This window comes from Eleginops maclovinus, chromosome 13 (genome assembly GCF_036324505.1).
Source record: "Eleginops maclovinus isolate JMC-PN-2008 ecotype Puerto Natales chromosome 13, JC_Emac_rtc_rv5, whole genome shotgun sequence".
In the NCBI taxonomy this organism is placed as follows: domain Eukaryota; kingdom Metazoa; phylum Chordata; class Actinopteri; order Perciformes; family Eleginopidae; genus Eleginops; species Eleginops maclovinus.
The window spans coordinates 21724182-21751977 of NC_086361.1; the positions used below are offsets into that span (position 1 = coordinate 21724182).

Here is a 27796-nt window from a genome sequence, read left to right on the forward strand (position 1 = left end):
TTTATCAGGGTCTGGTGGTTTTCAAGAGAAAAACGTTCATAAATGCGAGAAAAAGTGGTGAAAATATTCGGAAAAATTGCTTGAACTGAATAAGAACTACTATATATTTAGCTGCTTCCTCTGTCTGCAGCAGTACATTGCTTGGCTCCTGTCTGTTACTCCAAATGGGGGACAAGTCAGCCACCATCTATTAGTTAATGCACTGACTTTGGATACCTCCTCCCTGCTTCAAACAATCCGAACCATCGCTTAAAGACTTCAAAGTCCCCGGTGTGAGTTCAGCAGGGGAGCTTGTTACATCTTTTCAGTACAGATCTAAATGCTTACACAAAAGCAAGTGGTCAAATTTCACGAAGGGCTGCAGATATAAATACATTCTGCTAAAAAACATGAAGGCCTGGATTACGGAGCTCAGTGTTCAACAGCCTCGGGCCCTCCGGTCCCCGAAGAGCCCCCGCTGGCCCCAAATGTGCAATTTGTGTCAACTTGATTTATTGTGATTTTGCGAGTATGTAAAAAAAAAAGCACCAAAGCAGAGCCGGCCTTAATGTGGTTACAAATACCTGATTGTGCAACTCTGTCCGGTAGAAATACTGTTATACGCACATGTATAATATGCATTCGTTTTACATTTGGATGGGAATTTCTTACTAAATTGTGTTTTGGTCAGAAGCTGATTTTTCTCTCTGTGTCTGAAGAAGTACTCAGATACTTTTCTCAAGAAGAAGTAAAGATAAGACTGTCACGGATGGGGGGAAAAGGACCCAAGCGCAGAACCAATAGAGGAGGCAGGGGTACGTATAACAAAGGGCAAGCTTTTATTTATAGAAAAGCTGATAACAAAATGCAGAAAAAAGTACAACAAAGGAAAAGTATCACAATGAAAACGCAGAGAAACCAGTGGAAAAGGGAGGGCTGACAAGGGAGATCCAAATCATTACAGGGGACAGGCAAACGACGGCGACGCGACGAAGAACACAAAGGAAACACCAGACTAAATACAGAGGAGGGCAATCACAAGACAAGACACAGCTGGGAAGGGGGAGGAGAAACACAGGGGCAACAGGTGAGCACGATCAGACAGGAGGGAAAATAATGACAGGAAGTCAACTAGACAAGACAGGAAGTGACAAAACAAGAAACATTTCAAAATAAAACCGTAAACTATAAATACAGAAACTGAGATCCTAACAACTACAGTCTTAAATGCATAAATGCAGTATTAAGGTTCATTATACGTACTTTTTGTATCACTAACAAATACAAAGGCAATATAGAATTGTAGTTTTTCCATTTTCGAATGTGTGAAATACTGGAAATGTGTGAAATACTGGAAATGTGTTAAATAGGTGTAGATTTGAAGTACAGTACTGCACCATATCATGTGTTTTTATATGTACTTATACCAGGCATACACCGTCTTTAGCCACTACACACATTATAGAGTGACATAATGGTGCTATTTTAAGTTCCTGACTATTTAAACAGAGATCATGCTTAGTATTTGTTCGACTAATGCCAGTAAATGTCAGGGAGAATCCTTAATCTGGACATTTAAACGCATCACAACGCAGTCAATACTCGTCATATGGACAATCCTCCAAATATAGGAGTCTTACTCAACACATAACTGTAATCCCCGCTTTTTATCAGGAATCAAAATCCGTCCAACTCCTACTGTGATGGACGCTCTGGGGTTTAGCTAATGCTTTGGTTATCATGAGGGATTATGTGACTTACAAAAACCCTGCCGCGGCTCCTGTGCGCTCTGCTTCATGTCATTAAACTGCGAGAGAGGATTGTGCTGCTGTCTATAATCACCACAATAAAAGCTGTTGTGTTTTAATCACAGGTCGGGGTGTGTGTTGCAAACACAATAGAAACAATTATGACACAATTAGAAGAAGCAAAACAGAATAGGAATTGTTGCAAACAAAATAAAAGATGGATGATTAGGAAGACACAAGAAGGGAAAGGGTGTTTGATTAATCACACTTAGCTTGAAGGGGATGCAAGGGGAGCATGGTGGATAGGAGGAGGGAGGAGGTGGGAGGGAGGAGGTGGGAGGGGGGGCTCATCTGAGATCTTTTCATCATTTGCTGAATGTAATACTGCGAGTCTGGCAAAAGGTGTGTTCACAGAGAGGGGATTGTGCTGAGGACAGCAGGACAGCAGCAGAAGGATACATCACCGCTCCCGGCGCACAGAAAGAGCCACAGTCTGAACTGGAAATAAACCAGTGGGACTCCTTACGCCTCGCTAATGGCCTACGGTGCTTTCTGCCAAAAGATGCTCCCTATAAAAATAAAGAGACAGCGCCCACGGATCGAGCGAATGCACAGATGAGCCCTGATAGTAGCATTCTGCTTAAAAAAGGTGGGGTATTTTTAGTTCCTGAGGAAGGGTGACAGTGGTTACTGGTTTAATCATGATTTCAAATCATGGACTCTCTATTTCTGTAAGTGGTGGAGCTATTCCTTGACCTATAATGCAATTTCATTGCTGTTTTTGTTTATAGTAAAGGGAATTTTGGTTATGTGAGAAGTATTTTATGCTTTTATTATGAAGGCAGCTTAAGGCAACGGGTGATTTGGGTTAAAATGTGGGTTAAAATGGTTGTTTTTTTTAAGTTCTGACCAAAAAGCCAAAATTCTGATTAAAAAAAATCTAATTTTTGATATATATTTTTAATTCTGATAAAAAAAAACGGAAATTCTGCAAAAAAAGTTGGAATTCTGATTAAAAATTGGGATTTTAGATCAAAGTCGGTAATTTGATTTAAAAAAAAGGCGGAATTCTTAAAGAAAAACGAATAAAAATTATAATTTAATTAAAATATTTTTCAAAATGTGTTTTCTAAAGAATTCAGACTTTTTACTCTAATATCATAAATAAAATTATAAAAAACAAAACAAAAATCACATGAGGCCCTTGTCCTCTTCGTTTGCTTCTTGCTTCTCAGCGTCAGTTTGATTTTGTTATATTTTTATTTTTGGTTTGATTTGAATCTTCTCTTCTCTAAAACAAAGCCGTCCTTGAGCATTTACAGTATATGCTTGCTGCAGAGCTTCCTCTACAACGTCCATCACACAACAGAACCACACCAAACACCACTCACTCTTTCCAACATCTCTAAAACATGGATACATTCCTCAGCGTTGAATGTTAGAAGTTGCTGAGGAACAGCTCCATTTCATCCCAGAGGATCAGCAGCCTGGAACCCGCTGTGTTTTGTCCTTGCCCGCTTCATTTTGATAAAAAGCGGTGTTTGCGGAGGATGGATTTAACCTCTCTGCACGTGCTGCTAAATGGCTATTTGTAGAAAATGTCTGTGCCACTTCAATGCCAAAAGCCAAAAGGTGATGCTCGCAGCTCAGGAGAAAAACCCATTCAAGTCAGACCGATCACTCTTGCCGTTGCTACCTGTCAGATAGAACAAATTGAATTTGTCTTCCTTCGGTGGCTTGTTGGAGCTCTAAACAGCGTATTAGTTGCTCTACTTATCAAAGCTGTCATAGCAAATCTGTTTAGTGGTGAACCTGGGAGCCTTAGATCAGCCTCCAGGTGACACTACGTACATACATACTCCGCCCTCAGGCCTCACCAAAAATAAATGTCCTCTCTTTATCAGAGTGCATGTCAATACCTTTCTCAGAGCTAATGCAACACCAACCAATATCTTACATTTGGTGATTAGCTGGTAATAGAGATGCTTGTTTTATGACCTGCCAGACTAATGACATTCCCATTAGCCTCAGCTGTACTTAGGGATGATTAGCAAATGTCAGCATGCTAACAGGCTAAGCTAAATTGGTACTCTAGATGCTCTTGGTTGGCCTGCACTCAACAAATTAGTGCTTATGGGGAATAATCATGGATGAACAGAAGTTGAATAAAGGCAAAGTTGTGTGATATGATATTTGAATAGTAAGCATTTTGAAAAATCACAACTTTATTGTTGTCCTTTCTCACCCCAAAAATATCCCATTGCTCACAAATATTGAAACTTCAGTGACAATTAGTGACGTTAGCGGTGAACCTATGAGATTTAGAACAGCCTCCAGATGACACTAGATACATACACCCCCCCAGGCCTCACTTTAACAGAGAACCTGTCAATAACTTTCACCACGGTAATGCAAAACCAACCAATAACTTAATTTGGAGCTGGTAATGGGGCTGTTTGGTGTCTAATACCTGCCAAACGATTGACGTTCCCATTAGCCTCAGGTGTACTTTGAGCTCCTTACCGGATGGCAGCATGCTAACGTGCTAAGCTACATTGGTAAACATGGTAGATATGGACACATTCTTCACCAAATCAGTGCTTACATGGAATAATGAAGGATGTAGAGAAGGGGAAACAAGTTTAGCATTTAGAAGAAACACAACTTAGTAGTAGTGTTTGCTTTCTGCTGTCTCACCCAAAGAGTTGTGAGGATGTGTTTGTCACAGATCACAAACAGCTGGGATTTCAGAGCTAGCATTAAGTGTTAGCTCAAATGTCAGATGCTGATTTTTACACCCAGCATGTTAAACTGATGTGGTGTTATTTAAGCATTCACCTCAATGCATCTCATTGGGAAGCCCAGATGCTTGTAGTAGAGCTTTTATTGGGTCAGACGGACTGAGTTTCCTCCCTGCTGTCGTCTTTTTCCCACATCCGACCGCTGTCCTTCCCCCCTGAGGGCCGAGGTGAAAACTTGAGTGATGTTCCCGTCTAAGAGCAACCCTCTCACTTTTACACCAGCCTCCCCATCGTGCTCCCAGCGGGAAATCCCTGTCATGCACCGAGCACAAGGCTCCAATAAACCCTGCAGCCGGTGAAGGCTCCTCATGTGGGGGGCGAGGCTGAAGTGCACTCAAATGTGGCAACAGTGTTATCGCTCAAAACTGCTTCATGTGGAGGTCATCAGGAACTCACTGTGTTGAGAGGAGGGAAAAGTACTCGGATCTTGTATTTGAGTGGACTTAGTTACCTCAAACCACTGGACTCTATACATGCCGAAATGCATGAGAAAAAGACCTCTAGAAGTTGGAAATAAACCCCAAAGGTGCATGTGTAAGTGAGAAATCAACTGAAATGAAATCCACGGCAAGATAATTCCTTTGAATCATATATTCATAAATATTCATTGATAAATTAATATACCGAGACATCAAAGCGTCATTGACCAAGGTCAGCGTGATGAAGGGTGTGTATGTGGGAGGAGAGAGTGGGAATTACACTTGTAACTTTTTTCAAAAGCTTAAACAACTCTTGCAGGAAGTAACACCCCCTTAATATAGTTCTACCCCAGTTCTGTCAGCACACATCCTGCCGGAAATGTTACATCTAATAACATAAGCATCAACCAAAAAAGTGTCAAGTGGCATCTTGTCGGGAAACTTAATCACAACCAGACTTATCTATAAATACCATGAATCTTAAATTCTGTATATCACATACGGTTCTGTAGAACTTACTTTAGGAAACTGCTTGACTGGTATTAGAACTTTCTGGCCCAGTTTCATGTTCTTGTTGATGACGACGTCGATGAACTTTTCTTCTTCCTTGTCCTCGTCTTTCTGAACTTTTTCGATCTCTAGAAAGAGGAAGGAAGAAAAAGTAATGAGTCGGTGTTGACGAGCAGCAAAGGTACGCGACTGTGAAACGACTGGGGTAGCTAAACATAAACCCTAATGATCAATGGGAAGAACATTTAAACTGGGAAATACGCACTTGCTTTGTTTCCAGTACAAAGATATTACACTCTGTGGGATACGAAAGGCACTGGACTCAGTACACGGCTACATTAGCTTAGCATAATGACTTTAAAGAGGCCCTATTGTGCTTGTTAGGGTTGTCCCTTTTCCTGAAGTGTGCTATATACATATTTAGTGCATGTAAATGGTCTGCAAAGGCTAAAATCCCTGTGTTTCCTCCAATGGGAGCTGTTCTCCCACACACTCCCCAAAATGGTAATCTACTGGTTGTATTTGTTGTTCCATAAAATGTAGGAAAAAGTCTTAATATTCCAGCTGAGTTTTTCAGATTAACTGCAAGAAAATAAATAATCGTAAATGAAAAGACTTTAAAAAAATACTATAACAAATATTTCTTTCCATGTTGATGTTTTTCTTAACTGGGCAGAATTCCTCTTCCCTTTCAGGCCTTCTACACAAAGATCAGCAGATCCCTTCAGTGTCAATAACCCCTTTAATCAGCTGTTTTTTGCATTTGACCAAACTGGAAAACGAAGACTATTGAGATCGCACCTTTAGGGAAACGAAAATGTTGTTCTGTCACCCTTTTTCTTTTGGGAGAGGTAGACTTTGATGTATTTGGAGACCTTGAGCGTTTAATCAGATGGATAACATCTGTGTTTCAGTGCCAGGGAAATGGTTTTGCTGAGAGGTGTGGTAAAGCAACGACAAAGACTTCAGGCTAAAAGCTCAGCATGGGGAAAGGGTGAGGTAGAGGGCGAGCTCCACCACAGATTCATTCCTCTTGCTTAAAAACATCTTTAAAAAGAAACAACAATTGGACTCAAACGAAGAAGTCATGATGCTTTTACTTTACAGTGAACCTTCTAAGATTGGTTGAGATTCAGGCCAAAATAAGCTTTTAAATCTGACAAAATGATAACCTGCTCTCATGTTCAAATACCCATTTTTTTATTACACTATGTCAGAAAAGGGCCGCATATCAGCAGTATATATCCAAGGCAATAGTGATTTCCCAGCAAAGCTCTGCAGCAACACATTTGCAGAACGCAATTAAAACCTTTGATACGAGTTATACCGAGGATAAAAGAGGTATCAGTGAGATGGAGATATCTTAAGCTTCGGTTTATCCCAAGGGAAGGGCTGCGAGCGCACACGTTTCAGAAGACAACATTAATATTAATGCATCACCTAGCAACATGCCAAGATGAGTTTCCAGACTCCACCAGGCGTTGTCCTCAAAAACATTCAGTATTGGGAGATTGAGACCGAGATTGTGTTCTTAACTCCTGCACATTCAATGTTTTCCTTTCAAAGCTTACGGGAGGGTAGTCCTTTCATCTGACTTGCCTGTGAGGAAAAGGTAGCATTTCAAGTCCAAATAAACCCCTCGTTTTGCACGGCTATCAACCCGAATGTGTGCTAAGCAGATCCAGAATGAGCCCGCCGTCTGAGCATCACCGAATCAGCCGGTGTGCCTGAACTAAACCCATGCAGCAGTTTATAAGGCAGTACACGTGTCGATGAGTTGTTTCCTAGTGTTCAAAACATGCATCCCTGACACCAGCACCATGTGCCTGTAGTTTTCCGCCTTAAAGCTCAACGCGACTCCTCTCTTTCAGCAGGATAATGAAGTGCGTGTTCTAATTTGCAAGGCACAATGCATACCTTTATTACAGGGGTGTCCAAACAATGGACCGGGGGCCAAATGCGGCCCGCGGCCCACTTTTAATTGGTCCTCAGCAAATGCTTAATGGAATGTGCCCACACCTGAAACATATTTTTCTTAGGTAAAATACTTACATAGTAGAATTCATGTGTTAATAGTCCAATTTCAATAGCCAATTAAAGTTGAAATGTCCGAACGAATCATAGTTGATAAAAAAAAAGCCCAATACCTATTCACATAACCAGCTTGAGATAGACCCTTCATATTTCCCCTTATTATAAACAATCTGAGGCTTCTATTGTAAGGGAGAGCTGCTGTAATGCTTCTTAAAGCATTTCCAAGTATCAAGCGTAACTTACATAAATGTGATTGATTTTGCTAACTTATAACTTAACTTATGAGGCAATATACCTCGCCTCTCGTGAGGGGCCCAGCCCTTCGTATGTTTTTCTTTATGTGGCCCTCAGGGAAAAAATGTTGGACACCCCTGCTTTATTATATCAGTGCCTAGGAATCCTGCAGCTCATTGAAAATCCCTTCAAGTCTCAGCCGACTGATACTGCTGCTGTCTTTTATGTGTACAGTGCGGTACATATTTTCCATTCAACAATACTTGCTGACTCGTGATATGCGAGGGGCTCGGTGAGTTGATAGAGCTTTTAAAGTCATAGCCCTCTCAAGAGGAATCAATAGAAGAGATATTCCATTTTAAAGATTTCACTTTGGATTCCTTAGTGTTTGACTCCATGTATTATATATTGGTGCTTATGTGTTATCAACCTGCAAGCCTCTTTTCACCCTCTGTCTGAAACCAGAGCCCAGTCTGCTCTGATGGCTAACCTCTAAGAGATGTCCCGCCCCTTAGCCTATCACGTACAATGTTTGTATCGGAGCCTTAGCCAATAGAAACTGAGTGTTACTAAGTGATGTCACTAGTAGCTGTAATCCCCTATTTCTACAATTAATTCCAACAGGTTTGGCAACAGTTCTCCAAACCTTTTACAACTAAATACTCATACCTCTTTTTGTTAAGCATTAATGAAGTACCAGTTCAGCAAAGATAAGACTTAATTAGTTGTACTGGAATTATCCATTCCTTTTTTGGAATATTTGGGGGTCTCAGCAAATGACACAACTGTGTACATTTGCTCCTCCAAGCCTTAAAATCTGAGGTGAATGAAAATACTTCAGCGATATGTTAAAGCAACAACAATCCTCATCAGGGGAAATGGATGTACACACATATTCAATAATATATTCATATATACTGTAGGGCAAGTGTATCCTCCAGAGCACATACAGCAGAGAGTCAATACTAGTGTTTAAAAATGAATATCTCATACATTTATTGCATTTGGATCTCTGGATATCCCAGATCAGACCAATTACCTTCACTACTCTGAACCCACCAGCATAATCCCAGCGTTGTGATGAACCACATTTAACCTGTCAGCCAACAGAAGAGGCCGACTTTCTGGTCTCTTTTTTTTTTGCTGATCTTGACTGTGGCTTTTTCCAGAATCGAATATGTCAATTTAACAACCGTGGCATGCATTAAAAATATATATTCACAGGCTGCATAATGGTGACAACACGATCCCCAATAACAGGACGCTCTCCCAGCGGTCTGCTTTTCCATTAGAAATGGATTCACTTAAAAAGCAGCTCTGTGATTTAGGTCTCCCCATTTAAAATTCATAAGCTGGGTAGATTTTGTGGGATTATGCATGACTTCAGCTGCGAGCTACAGAGTTGCATTGGGGACGGAGGCAATTGGGTCATTAAGTCTACCAATTCCCTGTTGAGGGGTCCGATGCATCATAAATACAGCATGTGCACATTGGGTGTATCGCTTGCTACCGGACAAGGCGTGAGGGAGATCTCAAGAACAGCGGAAGGGTCCTGTTGTTATTAAACATGTGCTTCATTCTGATTCGTAATGCAAGAAGAATAGATGTTTTATTGCAGCGTATTTCCTTTTCAAATGCACCAAATCTGCCTTCCACTTGGTGCATTTGGCAAGACTCACCGAGCCACTAACATACACATTGGGTCTAAATGCTTTGCAATGCTAAACAAGGGAATGTTTACTTTTTAAATGACCCTTGTTTCATTCCCTAACTGATTACCTATAATATGAAAGTGGTGGGAGCAAGTGTTGCTGTAATTTAAATGTGAGAAATAGCATTAGGTCAGCGGTTCTTTAATAAGGCAGTATGGCTGCCCCTCTGTGGCTCCACTTTGGTAAACAATACGTGTGAAGTTCACAGCTAACAAATATAATGAGAAGTACTTTCTCCCCGGTGTAAGCACTGATTTAAACACTAATTATCCAAGACCTTTGGATGTTCAAGGGTACTCCGACCCCAGCATGGGCTCAAACTTTGGAATAACTTGGCACAGACTTTGTATTAAAGATCGACTCAGATACCGTCTTATTCTCAGGGAGAAATCTCTGGATTGACTCTGGAACATTAGCACGGACACCTGTGTTTGCTTAAAGTCAGATAACCCTATATTGTGTTTAAAGTAAATACCGTCCTCATTTTCAGGTTGATATTTGGATTTCCTGTCTCTCCTGGGACATGTCTCCATGCTTTAATGTTCAGAAAGCTCTTTATTTTTCTCATCCTGCCTGTGCTGCAGCACCTCTTTTCACCCTCTGTCTGAAACCAGAGCCCAGTCTGCTCTGATTGGTTAGCTGGTTGGCTCTGTTGTGATTGGTCAAGCACTTATTGGTGTCCCGCCCCTTATCATGGTAGAAAAGCAAGTGATGTCATGATGTAACAGAAGTGAACAATGGAGTCTAATGGAGGTGTGTCAGGCAGTTGGTGGGGAGAGAAACTCCCTCTGGAGGACATTTTGGGATTTGGTTCCTTTGCAGACCATTTACATGCACTACAACACCCTACAGGAAAGGGACGACACCCCAAAAAGAATGATAGGGCCTCTTTAAGCGGAATGGCTGGCGCGTCGGAATCAATTATATATAAATGAGCGTTAAATGCCACAGCTGTTAACGTGAGTGGCTCAGTTTACAGGTATTCATCAAAATGTGGTATTTATCTGGGGGAGATGGCTCCAGGGCACAACACTCTCTCAGAAACCTTTTAGTTGACGTTAATACAGACTGTCACGAGTTGCATCACCCTTTCTGCACTATTCATAGAGATTCTTAAATAACAGGAGAAACATCGGACATTTCAATTAAACTCGCTTTGGTGTATGTTATTGTTTGATTTGTTTTTCCTAGGGCACGCAGTCCTTATCACGAAACACCAGCAAAACTGACAACTTTTCTATATTCATTTGTATTTATGAATGTCATTTCATTCCAGCGCAGACAGGAGGCACCTGCACAGAAAAAGCTCAGTGTGTTTAATTGCGTGAATAATTGAAGTGAATATTGGAAGACAGTGAGTTTTGTCTTCTGCTCCGACGAACGTCTGAGGCAATAAAAATACATCTCGTCTAAATAGCACAATGGTAGTTTTATCGGCAGCTTCTCGCCACTTATTTTATGCAAAGCGATTGCCGTCTGCCGCAGACAAACTCATTATTTTGTTGTTTTGCAATTACGGGTCAGATGAATGAAATGCTCAAACATGAACGCTGCGTTACTATTCTCATTTTCCAGTTTCTATCCGGCAGACCATGCTTATACAAACACAATCAAAGCACAATGAGGTCACTTCTGTCTGAATGTATACACACAAAAAAAAGGTCACCAGCCTGTGGGGGGGCAGTGCTATGATCTGGGGTTGCTGCAGTTGGTCTGGTCTAGGTTCAGCAATGTGTCCAAAGAATGAGGTCAGCTGACTCCCTGAATATACTGAAGGAGCAGGTTATTCCATCTATGGATTTATTCTTCCCTGATGGCACGGGCACGTTCCAAGAGGACAATGCCAGGATCCATCGGGCTCAGATTGTGAAAGAGTGGTTCAGGGAGCACGAGGCATCATTTTCACACATGGATTGGCCCCCACAGAGTCCAGACCTGAACCCCATTGAGAATCTTTGGGAAGACTTTGCGCAGTGGTCCGAATCTCCCGTCACCAAAACAAGATCTTGTCGAAGAATGAATGCAAGACAGAAATAAATGTTGTGACGTTGCAGAAGCTTGTGGAAACGATGCCACAGCGAATGCGCGCCGTGATCAAAGCTGAAGGCGGTCCAACGAATATTAGAGTGTGTGACCTTTTTTTTGGCCGGGCAGAGTATTTAAAAAAGGCCCTTAAAACACGTGTCCTCAATCAGCTTCAAACAATGAGCAATGCAATCTCACAGGGAATCATTCTTCATGCAACACTGAGGAGTTCTGGTTAATGTGTACAATTAAAAGTGTGCGTGTCCTTCAGTTTTGTGTGAAATGAGTGGGACTCAGTTGGAGAAAAGTGAGTTTCCATGCACCGATCACTTTTGCGAATTAAGCAACATTTTAATGAGTGCAAATCTTTGCTAATTTAACCATAAATAACATAATCGAGACAAATTAAGTTCTGCTGAACCGTGGCAACAACAACAAGTCAAAAATTAAATAACTAACATCTCTTACAATTTCAAAGCACTTGCTAACGTGAGAAGTTAAGAGTGTAAAGCTTTAGCTGCAAAAACCCTTCGATTATTCATCAGAGCAGGAGTGTGTTTTATTGCTGGTTATTAAACTTTAAATGTCTTATTATTGACACAAACAAATGCACCATGTCAACAGATGTCTTCTAACTGTACTATGTTGATTAAAAGCCATAATGTTAAGTTGAAATAAAAACTATCAGGTTCAACTTAATATTATTTCTTTCAACTAACCTCAGAAAGTTGTGTAAAAAGTGTTGACATAATACATTTAATTAAAGTCAACGTTTCAGCTTTTTCAGTGTGAAAAGATGAACAATAGAGCACTTTTTGAAGAGTAAAGCATGGAAACATGTCCTTGTAGAGACACTAAATCCAAATATGAACCTGGAAATGTGCATAATATGTCATCTTTAATACCGTCCACACTGTCTTGACATGTGAGAACGTATCCCAGTCTCAATAAATCATGACAAACACTGCATTAGACATGTTTTAATGTTTCTGCCACATCCCATACAGAGTGCAGTCCTTTGACGGACAGCCGAGGGTTTCAGGCAATACGGTCAGTGCCAGAAACAGTTTGCCACACACACAGATCATGTGTGCTACCAGTGTGACCACCCGCATTTAGCGTGAATCATGGTGTCGAGGCTGTGACCCTTGAAAGAGAAACGCTAACTCTGAGAAAAAAACTCTTCGACTCGCTCCTGTCCTGAAATCTCAATTTCACTCTGGCTCCTCCACTGCCTTGACAAGGTCAGGCTGGCAGCAGAAATTCGTCTCGCCCTCTAATCTGGAGATTACATTCTCGGCGGCCGGGCGAGGCCCTCCCTCCTTCCCCTTTTTTGCCTCTCTCCCCGGCTCTCCACTGCGAGGTAACGAGCCAAGACCCGCTTACAGTGTACAGATAATGTCCACGGATTAAGACAGAGAAGCCCTCGAGTGGTGCCTCTTTCATTTCAGTATCCGGCCTGTGAAGCAGCATAAATACATCCAGCCAGTCAGAGGCTCCGGTCTGAGGATCTCTCTGTGGATGTCAAACTCTGTGCTCTTACGGTGAGCGCGTGGCAGCGGAGGATCTTAATCCGCCAAACTCAGTGGTAATAGTTTGAGCTGAAGAACATTTTTTTTGACTGTAAAAAAATCACAGGAAAGCTCTTGTCTCCCTCGGGGTCAGACGGTAATTTTTAAAATGGTTGCGTAAGAACGTTTCAGTTCCCAGAATATCCTCTTGGGTGGCAGGGTCGTTCGAAGTGCAAAGGCTTTCATTTCGGGACTTTTTAAAAAGGTCCAACTTGTCTTAATGACGCCAGAATTGCCTCCACTTCCTGTGACAGAATTCCCCATGTTCCCCGTGTTGTTTGCTTATCGTTCGGATAGATGAAGGGTGCATTTACGTTGGCACCTGTTTATTTAAAGACTTGCTCACAAAGTGCTCTCAATCTACCAGAGGACTTCGCCTCATATATCTGTCCTCATCCATTACATCATGAGCAGCTGCATTAAACAGAAACAAATGGAGGTTTAAAATGACAGGGCATGAGCAGTAGGCCTCTTGTAACTGTTGTAGGTGGGATTACTTGAGGTCACATGTTGGTTTAAGTTGAATTTATAGGAACTTAAGGTGAAGGACCAGAGGAGAAATTGGTAAAATGAGCAGTCAACAACACGCTTTATTATTTAGGAGTCTTCCAAATAAGATTTTGTGATTTCACTTCCTGAATGGTCAAAAGTAGTCCCTTGTCTCAAACAGGTTTAAAATAAATTGGCATTCAAATGTTCCCTAAGCAGACCAAGCAGGACGAGGCAGTGAGGTTGGGATGTAAATGTTGGCATCACATTTTAACCATTACCCGACTGCATATCTTTCCAAACATTGGACCAACTAAGTAAAGTTACGTATTATCATTCAACTTCTACTTCACATTTGATTAAGTAGACTTGTTGGCAATATGGGGATGCTTTTGCTAAACTTTCGAAAGCACTAACATGTCCAAAATGCAGATTTACAAATGAAAAATACTATATTGAGGTTGAAATTGAGCTTTCTCAGTGAACCTGCCATCACATCCACTCCAGACAGAAGTGTATTGAGAATGATATGAAAGGCTCATTGTATAACTTGTTGACTCTGAAGCTCCAAAGCAAATTAATACAACACGGAGAACTGTAGACTAAAAAGTTGATTAATATTTCAATGCGTTTGAACCTCAAACATCCTATATAGGTTAATAATATTCCCCCATACATAATTCAAAAATATTTATTATCATGAAATATTCTGTTTTCATACAAAAGATTACAAACAGTTTGGAAGTTTTCTGAGAGCAGCACGATGAAGCTGACCTCTTGGTTTCATACTGAGGGTTCATAGATCCATCAGAAACATGAACAACACAAGGAGGTGGTGAGGAGGTCTTCAATAGTTACTCAGGATGGAGGTATCAGTGTTGTAGTCAAGACCAGCTTAACCGAGACCAAGTCATGACCAAGACCGGAGTGTACCGAGAACAAGACAAAAGGCAGAGCGAGGTCGAGTCAATACCAAGACCAAGGCAGAGCGAGGTCGAGTCAAGACAAACACAGAGTCAAGACCAAGACCGAGTCCGTAAAAGTCAGTGAAATAACGTTACTGGTTGCATTCGAAACAGGGCGTTGTACAACCAATCACATCCCTAGCCACAGCAGTGGTTTTGATCGGTCTTGACATCAAATCTGAAGTCCTATAGGTCCGAGACCGAGTACAAATGCAGTCGACGAAGGCCAAGACCTTCAAAAAGTGGTCTCAAGACCCGATCTCGATGGATGTAGTGATACACACACCTATAAGAAAGCAAGGTTTCAAAACGTTATTTGGAAAATCAGCTTGGTAAATCTTCAAAGAAACAACAATATTGCGCTGCTGCTTTTTCTGACTCTACTGGAAAACACTTTGGTTGTTTTAAATGTATATACACATTTGACTTGACTGTCCAATGGGAAGCGCACCAACAAACTGTGCATCGATTGTGATGTCCTTTATAAAAGTAGATACAGTCCAACTGAACAGGTCTTCGGAAAATAGTACATTACTTAACACACTGGATTCAACCTTTCCTGCCAAATGTCCAACCAAATTTAGTACAAACTTCAACCATATTTCCAGAAAATCAGCAAACGATAATGCAAAATTAATGTGCATTTTCTTCCAAAACTGTTATTCAAATAATAGTAACACATCAAGATACACAGCAATGCTCTTCAGTTTCACCAGTGCAGAAGAAGATGGTACAACAAACCAACGTGGGTAAAGCGATTGATCAGGAAGTGGAAAACATGCTGAAACTAGAAAGGCATTATTCATTTTTTTGCCATAATTTGGATCCGCTCCAACATTTTCTGGGTTTTTCTTTGAGCAAATGCAACCAAGTTCAAAGGAAATTGAGGAAGTAGTTGTTCTGTCTTCTCGCACAATCAAACAAACCGAAAAACACAAGGTCTTTAGCAAAGTAAATATGGAGTTTCTGCCCAGAGAAGCTCAGTTGTGTGTTTAATTTAAATGCCTGTTACCATTGGACTTTGCCAAACATGCATAAAAGCAATTGGAAACACACTTACTGACTTTATTTAATGGGAAACACATGAATTGGAGATGTATATCCTGCTCTTGACAGGTGGAGATGTTGCACTGATCTTCTGCCGTTGGTGACGGATACGCAGATAATATCCATGCTCGAGTGTGCCTGTGTTGTACAAGGTGGTGCGTGCTTATGTGTTGGTAAAAAGCAAATGCAGGGTGACCCACTGCTCCTTTAATTCTAAGTGAATCTCTGGCATAAATAAGGCTGACAAAGGAGGAATGCCTTTACAAGAAGGAATAACCATTAAGTGAATAAATAACACGTGTAATGAGAATTTTATGCAATTGCAGCGTCTTTTTTATGTATCTGCGGTCAAGGAAGAGCGTCCATTATACCGGAAGTGGACCACATGACTGGGTGATACTTAACAAAAGAGCCAGGATGATCCCCATGCATCGGACTCACACTACAAGACACCCATTTTCTGTTCTCTGCTCCGATTACATCTCAGATGAATCACTGTCTTTGTTAATGCACAGTGCCGCTGCAGCTTGCAATGCTTTCTCTTCATTAGACTGTCTGCAGACACAGCAACGGGGTGGATAGATAAGTAATGTTAAACGTGTATTCATTACAAATAAATCCTCTATCCTCGTCACAATGCGACCTGGACATCAGCGTGACGGGACCACAGCGTGGCCACTTTATCCCCGAATTAACATAAGCTGATGTTTATCGGTTCGACATCCCTTTGCATAATGAAGTTTCCCATAAAACTGTCATTAGGCTGTGAAAAGGGCGGGGCTTTGAGGGTGAAAATGAAAACCGTGCAGCTTAATGTACATCATTATCTGGGTCTCATCTCGGGCGGCGTTATCAAAATACACTGAATCATCATAAGTGATAATGACTAGGCCACCTTTCCCAATTACTCCTCGCGTGTCGATTAGAACTGCAGACGAATGCTTGAAAGCGTCTCAGATTCTGGTAAACAGAGAAAATTCATTTCCACACCCAGACAGCGAGCATTAGAGGATGGCTATGATATCGGGACATGCTTATTATTTAGTCAACACAATTCTGAGCAAACAGACCGCCTCTTGCATCCCTTGTCCTTTGAATTCAGTCAACCTCCCGATCCGAGCCAAATCAATTTGATTAGTTTGTCATCTTTTTACAGGTACTGAGAATCAAACAGTTCAAGAGCAGAAAGATCAATATTGCAAAATGAATAAAGCGTTTGATGTTAGAGAGTCATTTCGTTTAGAGACAGTCTTTGGCATCGATGGCGAAGGTTTGGCAACGGCTCTCTGGATCAGCTCTGCAAAACGCAACCCGCTTTACTACCAGAGGTTATCTGACAGAATTTGGAAACAAAAAGTGACGCGGTCGAGTTTTGATCACATAGTGCCTTAATCTGTCCATCCAATCCAATTTCCTGAACTACAGGTTGCTCAAAAAAAAGGGACAAATGTGATTAACGGAAGATCCTTTCACATCGTTGCTCTCACACTTCACTGTTAAAAGGAAGACGTTGCAAACATTTCAGGTAAATTCCACTGTTTTTCAGGCTGAGATGTAACACAAATTGGCATTTTACCAAATAAAGCATGTGACGTTTAAGCTCCTCGCATCACAAGGGGAACAACTCAGTGTGTGACCGTAGTTTTTGAAAATGTTTAATCCTCTTGTGGTCTTGTTTAAAAACTCAATTAGGGTCTCAAGCTGGGGTTCCTGACCCACTCAATGAAACAACTTGGGAATCGACCAGGTGGGGAAAGTCTAGTGCTGCATTCATGTGGTGTTGGAATAAATCATAAAAACTTGATCAAATGGGAAAACTCAAACCCCTCAAGTCGGACACAATTAGGAAACACTGCCTGATGTCACGGTATGGAAAAACATGGTGGAGGAAAGTAAATGTGTGGGTTAAAAAAAAGGCCATCACCGGTTGAGTTGAGTTTGTGTGGATTTAACTTTTTGGAAGTGCTTAATTTATTCACACACATTGGATTTACTGATAAGCAGCCATACAATTTGGTTGCATTTAAGGTCATGTGGTTTGTGATTAGTTAAGGAACATTCATCGCAACACAGTATACACCTTTAAAATGTTCATCAGGTGAAGTTTAAAACATTGAAACACTGAAAAGACACCACTCATTTTCATGATCTGCGTTCATCCGTCAAGATGGGTTTGTTTCCTTGAACGTCCGAAGGTTAAGTTAGATGTTAAATTGTGGGACATCCTCATCTCTTTTCCCATGTATAGAACGGTCCAGTGTATCCTTAGCTTCAGGGCATTATAAAGCTAAGGATTGAAGCTCCTTTCCTATCATTCTGAGTCAGATCACTTGGTTGGAAACCTTCATAAGCTAAACTCACAATTGGACCACAACCTCATTGTCAGGCCCCCACCGGAATGCCACTCAAGCAACTTACGTCAAACCAAGTGTGTCTCTCTCACAGCTGCTAAATACTCTGGAAAAAGTCAGCAAATACATCTTATTGTTCCACTTTAATCAAGAAGCGGTGAAACTGGATGGATTCAAAATTGAAGTTGTGCAAGTATAGAGACGAATTCAGGTATCTTGACTCGCCTCATTGTCTCACTTTAAAGCATAATCGTGCAGATGTGTAGAAAAGGGCATTCTGCACGGTCAATTTGACGCTAAGAAGTTGCGTTTAATCAGGGGTTTCCGAATTAACGTTTCGAAATTGCTGACCAACTAAAAATAATGGCCACTTAGCCTCAATGACACCAGCTAGGACCAGTGCTCTTAACTTTCCCTCTGCCTGCTCATAATCCTCAGCAACATTTAGTCCCATTAAAACATAAGAGCATCCTCTATGTAATGGCTTGTAACGGATTCATAATTGCTCCAAACAAGAAAACTATTTTGACCTACTGATGTGCGGAGAATAGCAGTGCGGAAATTAAAACCTATAAAAGAAAACGTCTTGATTAAGCCGGAGACAAACATGTTGAAGAATAGCAGGATGCCTGAAAAGAGTGCGGTCTTGCAGCGGACCGTGACGGGTTTTATCGTTATGAGGGAGGTCCTAATGAGTCTCAAAGGAGTGACTCCACACTGCTTTAACAGAGACGCTTAGACCAGCTGCACGGATGATATGCATCCTTATGTTATCTCCTCTTTCACTTTGCACTTACATCCTCAAAAGGCCAATCCTTTGCGCTTTTTTACTTCTGGTTCGTGATTCTCCCATTTCCAGGGGACTTACTGGGATGTAGCACTTGAATAAGTCACACAAGCATTGGCTGGAAATGTAAAATGTCATACACTGTAATGCGGGGAGATGTCATGAGCTGAACTCCCAGATACACAGCGGGACGAACCTGGAGGTTTTATAGATGCACGCTGAAAGAAAATGTTTTGGCCGTGAACCTGACTCCGCAGGGGAAGGGAAAACTAACAGCTCTATTTTGTGTTTGTTGTATTGATTCCATTTCTTTTCCTGTTGCACTGTGACAGGTTGTCCCTACTGAGCCTGCAACACAACTCAGAGTAGAGCAAGAGCTTGTAAACACATTTGCATCCGTCTATCATCTGTTTACTTTTCCTATAAATTGATGGATAAGCAATTATACTTAGTACTTAGCTTAATGCTTCAAGCCTGACACGTAATGAGAGGCAAACATTTGTCTTTTATCTGTTTAAAATGACCCCTTGTGTCACTCTCATATAAATGATCATCAGATTTATATGGCAATGTATATTCAGAAGTACTTTAATGAGTTTGGGAACTAATTAAATAGTTATGTGATATTTTCCACATTCCTTTTTGCCGAACCTCCATTACAAGACTGTCAAAAGTTTAATTACAAAAGGAGATTAAAATGATTTTACACTGATCAAATATTAATACAGCTAGTGCGATCATTTCTCTCAGCCCTTCATATTTCTTCATAATAAGTAGACTTGTATGGGATATTTTTTTCATGCTGTATCATTCGTCTAGAGGAGAGATGACCTCGATGAAGGAAGCAGCCGAGGATTATTCACCATGAAGAACAGTTACTTGTTATTTTCCTTTACAGCATATAGAATATTCCTCCTTCCTCACACACGCAGACACAGTTTGCACGACAGCAAAAAGTACTTCAGCGCCTACTCGGTGTCCCATGGCGGCGTGTAGAGTTACAGCAAATGATACCCTTGAATGGACAAGAAAATTGATACCCGCTAGCTCTCTTATTTCCAGCCTCGAACAACTGAAAGCATTGTTCACTTTTACTTTTTCGGGGCACCTTTCACTTTGAATCTGAGGCGACTTAGAATGGCACACGGGGGCTAAAATTAGCAGAGAGAGAGAGAGAGAGAGAGAGTCGAGGCGGTGGGCTTTCACCGGCGACAGGAAATCAAAGAGATGTACATCCCAGGTGGGGGATTAATCTGCGGAGGCATATTAGGAAACATTCGCCCATGAATCTTTAATTCAAGAGTGGAATTACATTCTCGCTAATTACTGTACTTCAGGAGCTTCATTTATTCTTACTTTCATTTGTAGATATAGACAACTACCTTTTGGTTCTCCAATTGAAAATCGTCAAGTATTATGAATAGGACTTCTGCATTTATACATGATAGCCTCTTTGTTGCTAGCTAGCTATGGTAGCTAATGGAAAATAAGCACCACTGGTACATTGAAAGACAGGATGTTGTTTTTAAATTAGGAGTGTAGGAATTGTTCGTTTATTCGAAGCCCAGGAGTAAAAGAAAGAAAGCAAACCTCCTTAAAAGTTATAAAAGGAGTGTTTAATAATGGATGCAGTAGTAGGTTTTACAAAGGTTTCACAGCTGTGGCCCTCTAGCTCAATACACACTTGAACAGGCCCAAAACATGAATAGAATTCACGAGGCGTTCACTGTCCGAGGGTCCGAGCAAAAAGAGTTCGATTCCTTTGCTGCATTGGTTTTGTCCAGAGGTCGCCTCTTCCTATTGGTCGCTTCAAGTCGTATCAGTACTTCCGGTCAGTTCAGTGTATACGTGGCATAGGGTCATCTCCCTCCTTACGGTATTACAGCGTCAATAAGGAGAATTAATCATTGTGTGTTTTATGTATAACACCACAAGTGATTCCCCTATTCACTCTTTATTTACATTCTGCCCGCTTAGGAAAACAACGCTCAAACCCGCAGTTTTCATCCGTCCGGCCTCAAGCGTCATCAATGTTGTATACATCCGGTTGCGAATTGACCCTTTCAAAATAAGATTGCTTTTCAAAATAAGTCAGTGTTGTGGTTACTCGGAATATTGATTATTATTTCCTACAGGAGACAATAAAATAAATGCAGACCAACAGTTCACAAATCTTATTTTTCAAAGATGGAAATTTTAAAAATCGTTTTAAGTCTTTATGCTAAACTAAGCTAAGCTAATCATCATCTAGCTTTACTGAGAGGACAAAGATGGACGGACATGAGAGTGGGATTGGTGTTAAATTATGAGGCGTTCAAGCTCTATTCTGTTCAAAGACGTAAACTGAGCTGTTTCACCATGTGCTCAAAATGTATTTGCAGAATTTAAATAAATGCAGTTTTTGAAGGAGATTGTTTCACACGGTTATGCACTGATTTCAACTTGTGCATTTCTGTTGTTGCGGTACTACTATCCCTAAATATAGATATTTGTATTCATAAAGACTTATATCTGCAGTACGAAAGAATGAGACACAGACTACTCGAGACTAACGAAATTGAGAGGCAGACTAACGCCTTGTTCGTTTGGATCTACTTGACGTTTGTGGAGTAAGAAAAATGATTTGCATTGAAGCAGTTCACACCTCTTACACCGTGTTGTAACTGACTGTAAGCCAACAGAAAGCCAGCTCGCGGTATATAATGCATCACTTAACATTAAATATTTGTACGGCTTCTCTATTTGCTGTTGTCAGTGGTCAGGTCCGCTGCGGATGATCCACGATGATAAACGACAAAGCTTTTAGTGTACAGTGTTGCTACACGGCGCGTCTAGAGAGCCAGAGAATGACAGTAAGAGAGATGTTGATAGAAGGGGAGTTGGAGGGGGTATTGCAAGGGGGGTTGGTTAAGCAGTAGGCAGCAGCCGGGCTGATGGATTACACCGGCTCTCTCCTGGGTAAACGGACACCGCACCCCTCCCCTTTTAACAATGTCTCAGGCTGTATCGTCATTGAAACGTCTCCAAAAGATGGAGGTGAACATGCAGCCGAGCCACTTAATCTAAGAGGCTACATTTCCACCACAAGCAGTGGATTTAAGAGACCCCCCCCCCCCCCACAGGAGATCTTTTTCTAAACAAATTTGATATGGTTTTCACAGAGATGACTTCTATACCAATATTATCCGCGAGCCAAGAGCAATGGTGAAAAACAAGACAATCCAGCCGCTCATCGATTCAAGTCAAGACTAATTGCCGGGAAAGAAACCCATATTGTTTTCATACATATCGTATTGTCACGTGTGCGCTACCAAAACCTGAAATCCCTCCAATTATATTCGTCTTGTATCGAGTCTGAATATGTCTGTACAGTTGATATGAGACCTAATAACTTGAGTAGTAGGGGTCTAGAAAGCGTCTTATTATAAACATGTCCTGATTCTGCTAAAAACATATAGTTCAAAATCAGATTTCCCAGCTCATTACATGATCACACTTATCTTAATGGTTTGGCACCCACATGTCTCACCGATTCACAATCAATTTATGTCCCTGGATGAGCTCTGAAAATAAAATGTGTGAAGCTGCTGTTATCCACTAAGATCCCAAACTGTGGAACACCAGGACATATCAGAGAGACCAACTCCGCAGACCATTTTAAATGAGAGTTAAAGACACGTCTTTTTAAATGAGCTTTTTGTTCCTTTAATATTATTGTTTCATTTATTTCATTGGTTTTGACTTGTATTATGTACCAGGGTATTAACAAATTCCTTTTAAGTTTGGGTTTAAATCATTTTACTTTGAATAATGTTATTTATTATTACACTTTTATTATGTATTTCTGTCTTATTTGGGTTCTTTGTTTTAATTATATTAATCGATTGAATAGGTATCTATAATTTATCCTATTTATTGATTTTGTCTTCCGTTATTTTTCCGAGAGGATCACCATTTCATTGTGTTTTATTTTGTAATATTTTACCCTTTACTGCTGTGTCTCTTGAAGTGTTACACTGTTAAATTCTGATGTGTGCCTTTGTTTGAGCACCTTGATCTGCACAGGATGCATGAGAAGTGCTACACAAATACAGCTTATTAACATCCCATCTTATTATTACAAAAATGAGCAGATTTTCCCTTCTTCTATCCGCAGATTTCTTCACTAAATCCAAGCGAAAACACACATTTTTTCCCATGTGCTTCATAGGTTAACGACACCAGGGATCAACATCGCCCCTTCTACTAATAATAAACCATTTCAGAGCTGATAGCAACACAAGCCGCTTCGATAGCGCTAAAAGGTCACGCTGCTTAAGAGTGTACTCTGACTAAATAAATAATGAGAAATGGGAATGCGCGAGGGCAAAGCAGCACAAATTAACCTCCCTACTAAAACACACTCATGCACTTTCACATTTCCTCTCATAGTGTCCATGTCGAGGGGCTGTCTTCGTGTTTCACCGCTACAAACCGAGTCGCCCTTGACATTTTCTAAACTACTTCATCAAGCTTTGGTGCGGAGGAAATCCCACAGCCATGTCCCCTCTCTGGGTGCTTTCCAGGGCTGGAATGACAAATTACAATGCATTAATAGCAAAAGTAATCCCCTTTTTACAGGTTGACCATATCTCTTTACAAGATATTAGTTTAGAAAAGGACATTTCTGATTGTCTCCTCGTAAAAATAGCTGTAAAATCATGGCTGTGGTTAAAAAATAAGATCGCATAACGACTGTAATTGTATTCTCCTCACAAACACTCGAAAGGGCTAACGATGGTTTCCATTAACACAATCCTGGTGCATCTCTGTAGCTAGGATCTCTCTTTGCATAATGCATGTCTTTTATCTTCATTAGCCATTAGTTTTGATGATGAACGGGTATTAAATGATGGTTTTTTAAAGCAAAAAACTGCCTGAAAACGACACTATGAGGTTAGTAAATGTGAATCAAAAAGCTGAAAGCAAAGAAAACCTCTCTGAAACACAGGATTTATTTTTCCATCAGATGAAAGGCATCAATGCACAAAGCATTCTAGCTCTACTCTAGTTAAATGTAGTATTGGGCAATGAAGTTGTTCTAGAGAAGCATACATTTTTTGGTGTCTGCTAACTCTCTTTAGTTAGTAATGCTCTACTACAAGTGTGTGTGTTCACCAGCTATTTGCTCAGCTTCGTTTTCTTCAGGAACCGCAGCCTGACAACAACACTATCGGACTTTATATAACATCCACTTTCACTATTCACCTTCTCCCTCAGCTTGAATTTCAAGGCTCGAAAAACCTGTAACTGTGCTGGAGTGACCCGGCGGATGGCATTATTGATTCATTAATCTGCAGTCCTTTTGGAAAGTAACCCTCTGCTACGATGATAGCACCGTCTCCAGTGGGTCCCGATATCTGACTAACCTTTTCTACATTGCCAAGCAAGAGGAGACACGAACAGAGGCTCCTTTGTATCCCGCCGCTGAAGTGATTAAATCAATTGTGAGTGCTTAGCCTTGCTTCGGGCCCTTTGCTTATAGGAGCGATACCTGGCGTAAACTGGCCAAGCACTCACTAGATCCCCGGGTAAAACATCGAACCTGGGATTTTATGAAAGAAGACACTGCAGAGACGTACGAGCCAGCCAGGTGTAAAGCTGAAGAAGTGTACCAAAAGCAATAAAAAGAATATCATTGTGCTGGAAAAGGGGCACCTCCATGGTCTGGTAGCTGCTCTCCGGGTAGAAGTTCCACGAAAATGTGGAATTAATCATCCGACATTGGGCTTAACAAGGAGGCTCGTTCACGGACGTTATCAAAGAGATTGAATTACGAAGCGTTTTTACTTTCAGTTGAGATTTTTCTTCTTCTCTTTATCCTGCAAAATAGGAGGCGATATGTGTGATCAAGTAGCAGGCGAGCTGATGGAAAATAATGACTCAGTGTTACCCGACTGACCCGTGGGCAGAGATTAAGGAAATGAAAAAGAGTTCACGGAGTTATTCATGGCGCTCGACCAGTCTCATTATCGACCATGCACCGGAGGGGATGGCACTTTGCTTCTCAGCACCTGCGTCCTCACAGCCGCGCTGACTCGACTCCAAACAATATCAAGATGGAGGAAATTAAAGCTGTAACTGAGCGAGGCAGGGGAGTAGTGGCAAGGTTGGGAACGCTAGGAAAAAAGGTAACTATTTTGTTTACCTGACTGACAGATTGGATGTCGAGCAGAGAACTCACAGTGGATTTGATCCGATGCAGCCTCTCCAAGTTGCTTCTGTGATTGTTTTCACAAGTAATAACTGGGTGGAGATGCATTATGGGAAAGATAATTAACACATTTTCCAGGAAACTCTCGAGGGAAACAGTAAATTATTAGCAAACGCACCGGAGTGTACTTTTCCTCTGTCGGTTTCCACGCTGCACAGAATAAATAACGTATGGCAGCTCACTTTCTTTTCTTCTTCACAGTCTCACTAAGTCATGTTGGCAAACATTCAAATGCAACTTGAGTGGGTGTTTAGCTTTGTGTAGGCCACCTTAGTTTAAGATTGAGCTGCTGAACCCAACTCCTCCACACCTCTGAAAGCTTTCTCCCCAGCGAAATGCACATAAATACTGCAGGTATAAGCCGGTGTTGTGGGGTGGCATTCATTCTGCAGATTGGAGTTTTTGTTGGAAAAAAACATTTCTCAGAGGCAGAGCTATTTGGCAGGCAGATGGTCAGGTTAGCTCTCAATGTGCGGAGATGAAAAAAACAATGCTTCCGGGAGAACTTAAATGGCGGCAAAACAACTTTTGTCGGAGTATAAATAAAAAACACAATGACTTTCCATTCATATCAGCGCAGGATATTACGCTTCCTGTTGGGTTTGTTTGTCTGCCGGATAACAGAACAACGGATGGAACTATTTGCATGGAATTGGATGGAAAGGTGAAGCATTGGTCGCGGAAAAACAAGACATTTGGAGCTGATCCGAATCACAGAGAGGGTAACGTGCATTATTTAGCTGTCAAGAGAGGGCATGTGCACCTAAAAGGAGCCCTGTTGTGCTGTGTATTAGTATGCAGTGTCTCTCCAGGGACATGTCTCCATGCTTTAATGTTCAAAAAGCTCTTTATTTTCCTCATTCTGCCTGTGCTGCAGCACCTCTTATCACCCTCTGTCTGAAACCAGAATGGTCCCGATGTCCCGCCCCTTAGCCTATCACGTACAATGTGTTGGAGAGCTAGCCAATAGAAGCGCACGTGTTGCATAATGATGACACTTTGTTCCAGAAGTAAACAGAGGAGTCCAATGGCGGGCGTTTTCTGGCGAACGCTTTGGATTGTAACGTTTGCGGACCATTTACATGCACACAATTTTATATATCAAACTGCAGAAGAGGAAAGGGAAACCCCCAGAAAGCTTAGTGGGGCCTCCTCCTCCTCAAACTGAATCAAACTGAGAAAACTATAAGGTGACAAAGAGGTACAGGAGTTACAGAAAAAGCCATAATGGACCTTCAAATACTTTCAGATATTAAATAATTCATACAACTCGTAAATTATTAACAATTAATGATTAAAAGTCACCAAAAAAGTCCTTAACACACCTGCAAGAAGGTCGGAACGGCAGATTAGGACCAGAAGAAGGACGTGTGTTGCATCTGCTTTGTATTTCTTTCCCCTCCCAAACGGGCAGGTAAACGACAGTGTTCTGGAGGAGCTCGTACTGTTTCGGCAATCTACACTGCAGGTGGTTTGTGTGTATATTTGTGTAGTTACCTCCTAAGCTTCCTCTCACCACTGGATGTCTGATGTTGCCTAGAAACTGTAGCTGCAGGTACGCCTCATTTGAACCCGGAGGTTAACTAGCCAACTCCGAGCAGACAGATGGCTTCTTTCAGCTAGCAGCAGAAAGTGCCAGGCATAAAAAAAACACGAACCCACCTCTTGCTTTTTTATAATTTGGGCCTTTGGTATGTCTTATTAAATTCAAACTAAACAGATTTCAACTTTAGCCTCTGAGATATAAAACAGTCGAGGTGTTCCACAATAAGGCTAACGAGAGAGTTCATTTGAAGCTACTAAGTTTTATAATGGAAAACAAACTAGGAAAAAAATCATCAATTAGATTAAATCCATAGTTTAAGATTTAGATTCTATTAATTTAATTAGAGGTGCTATTTTTTTTAAAGCAGTATATTCCTCCACAGAAAAATGTGAATTTAGGAAAATATTACATCCATCAACGTCAATGCTTTTTTTAACTTTTGGACTCCTTTGAAAAATAATATAACACTAATAAAAGCCTGACAATAATCCAGATTTGTGCAGAAATGCCTTTCAAACCAAAATGATGATTGATGATTTGTTGATGAAGTCCCACTCGAAAATATTTTTGAACAAAACCCTAAATTAATTATATTATTTCTCATTTTTAATTGAAAAACATGATTTTTTTGACCTTGTGAATAGAATACAATAGTTGTTCATATGTTGTTTTGAAGATGATATTTGCCCATTAATTTGAAGCAGGAGAATCCCTTTTTTTTAAAATCCATTTTGTAAATTACATCTGTCTTGATCCAATATAATTTGACTTCTGGACTTGTTTGGACCACAATCATACACATCCAGTACTTTAACCTAATACTTAAAATAGTACGCCTAATCTGAATCAAAATGTGTGCCCAAATACCAGCTTCAAACACAATAAATTCACATGCAAAAATCGAATAAAACACAAAGCTGGCAGCATGAAGTTTTAGGGATGTGATGTCGGTGTAATGATTGACGCTTCAAAGCTTCTAAGTATAGCCTCTTATTGAATATAGGTTTTCTCCCATGCATAAGCCATATACTGACTTCATAAGGACATTCCTATGTAGATACATGGTGACCACGGCTCCCGGCTCCCCCCCCACCCTGCCTCCCTGTAACGAAGAGGTAAGTCCTGTATGGATGATGTAGAGTTCTGTGCATCAGCATCTGGGCCAATGGTGCTGCAGAATGTGCCGGCTGACACAGAGCTCCATCCCCCTGCCGCAGCCCAGCTGTCAGGAAGATGAAAATATGCCCGGCTTCATTTAGTGCTGCGGGGGATCCTGTGGAGAAAAAGGGGCAGGTAGAGCTAATGGACTACTCCCGGACACAGTG

General features: G+C 41.0%; 1 protein-coding gene across 1 annotated transcript in view; it reads right to left on the reverse strand.

The window, feature by feature from the left end:
• Positions 1-27796, reverse strand: part of khdrbs3 (KH domain containing, RNA binding, signal transduction associated 3) — a 106978-nt gene that overhangs the window by 51903 nt on the left and 27279 nt on the right. Inside the window, exon 2 of the mRNA XM_063898631.1 lies at positions 5467-5585. Within this exon, the coding sequence (XP_063754701.1) occupies positions 5467-5585 (119 nt within the window). The remainder of the gene's footprint in view (positions 1-5466; positions 5586-27796) is intronic.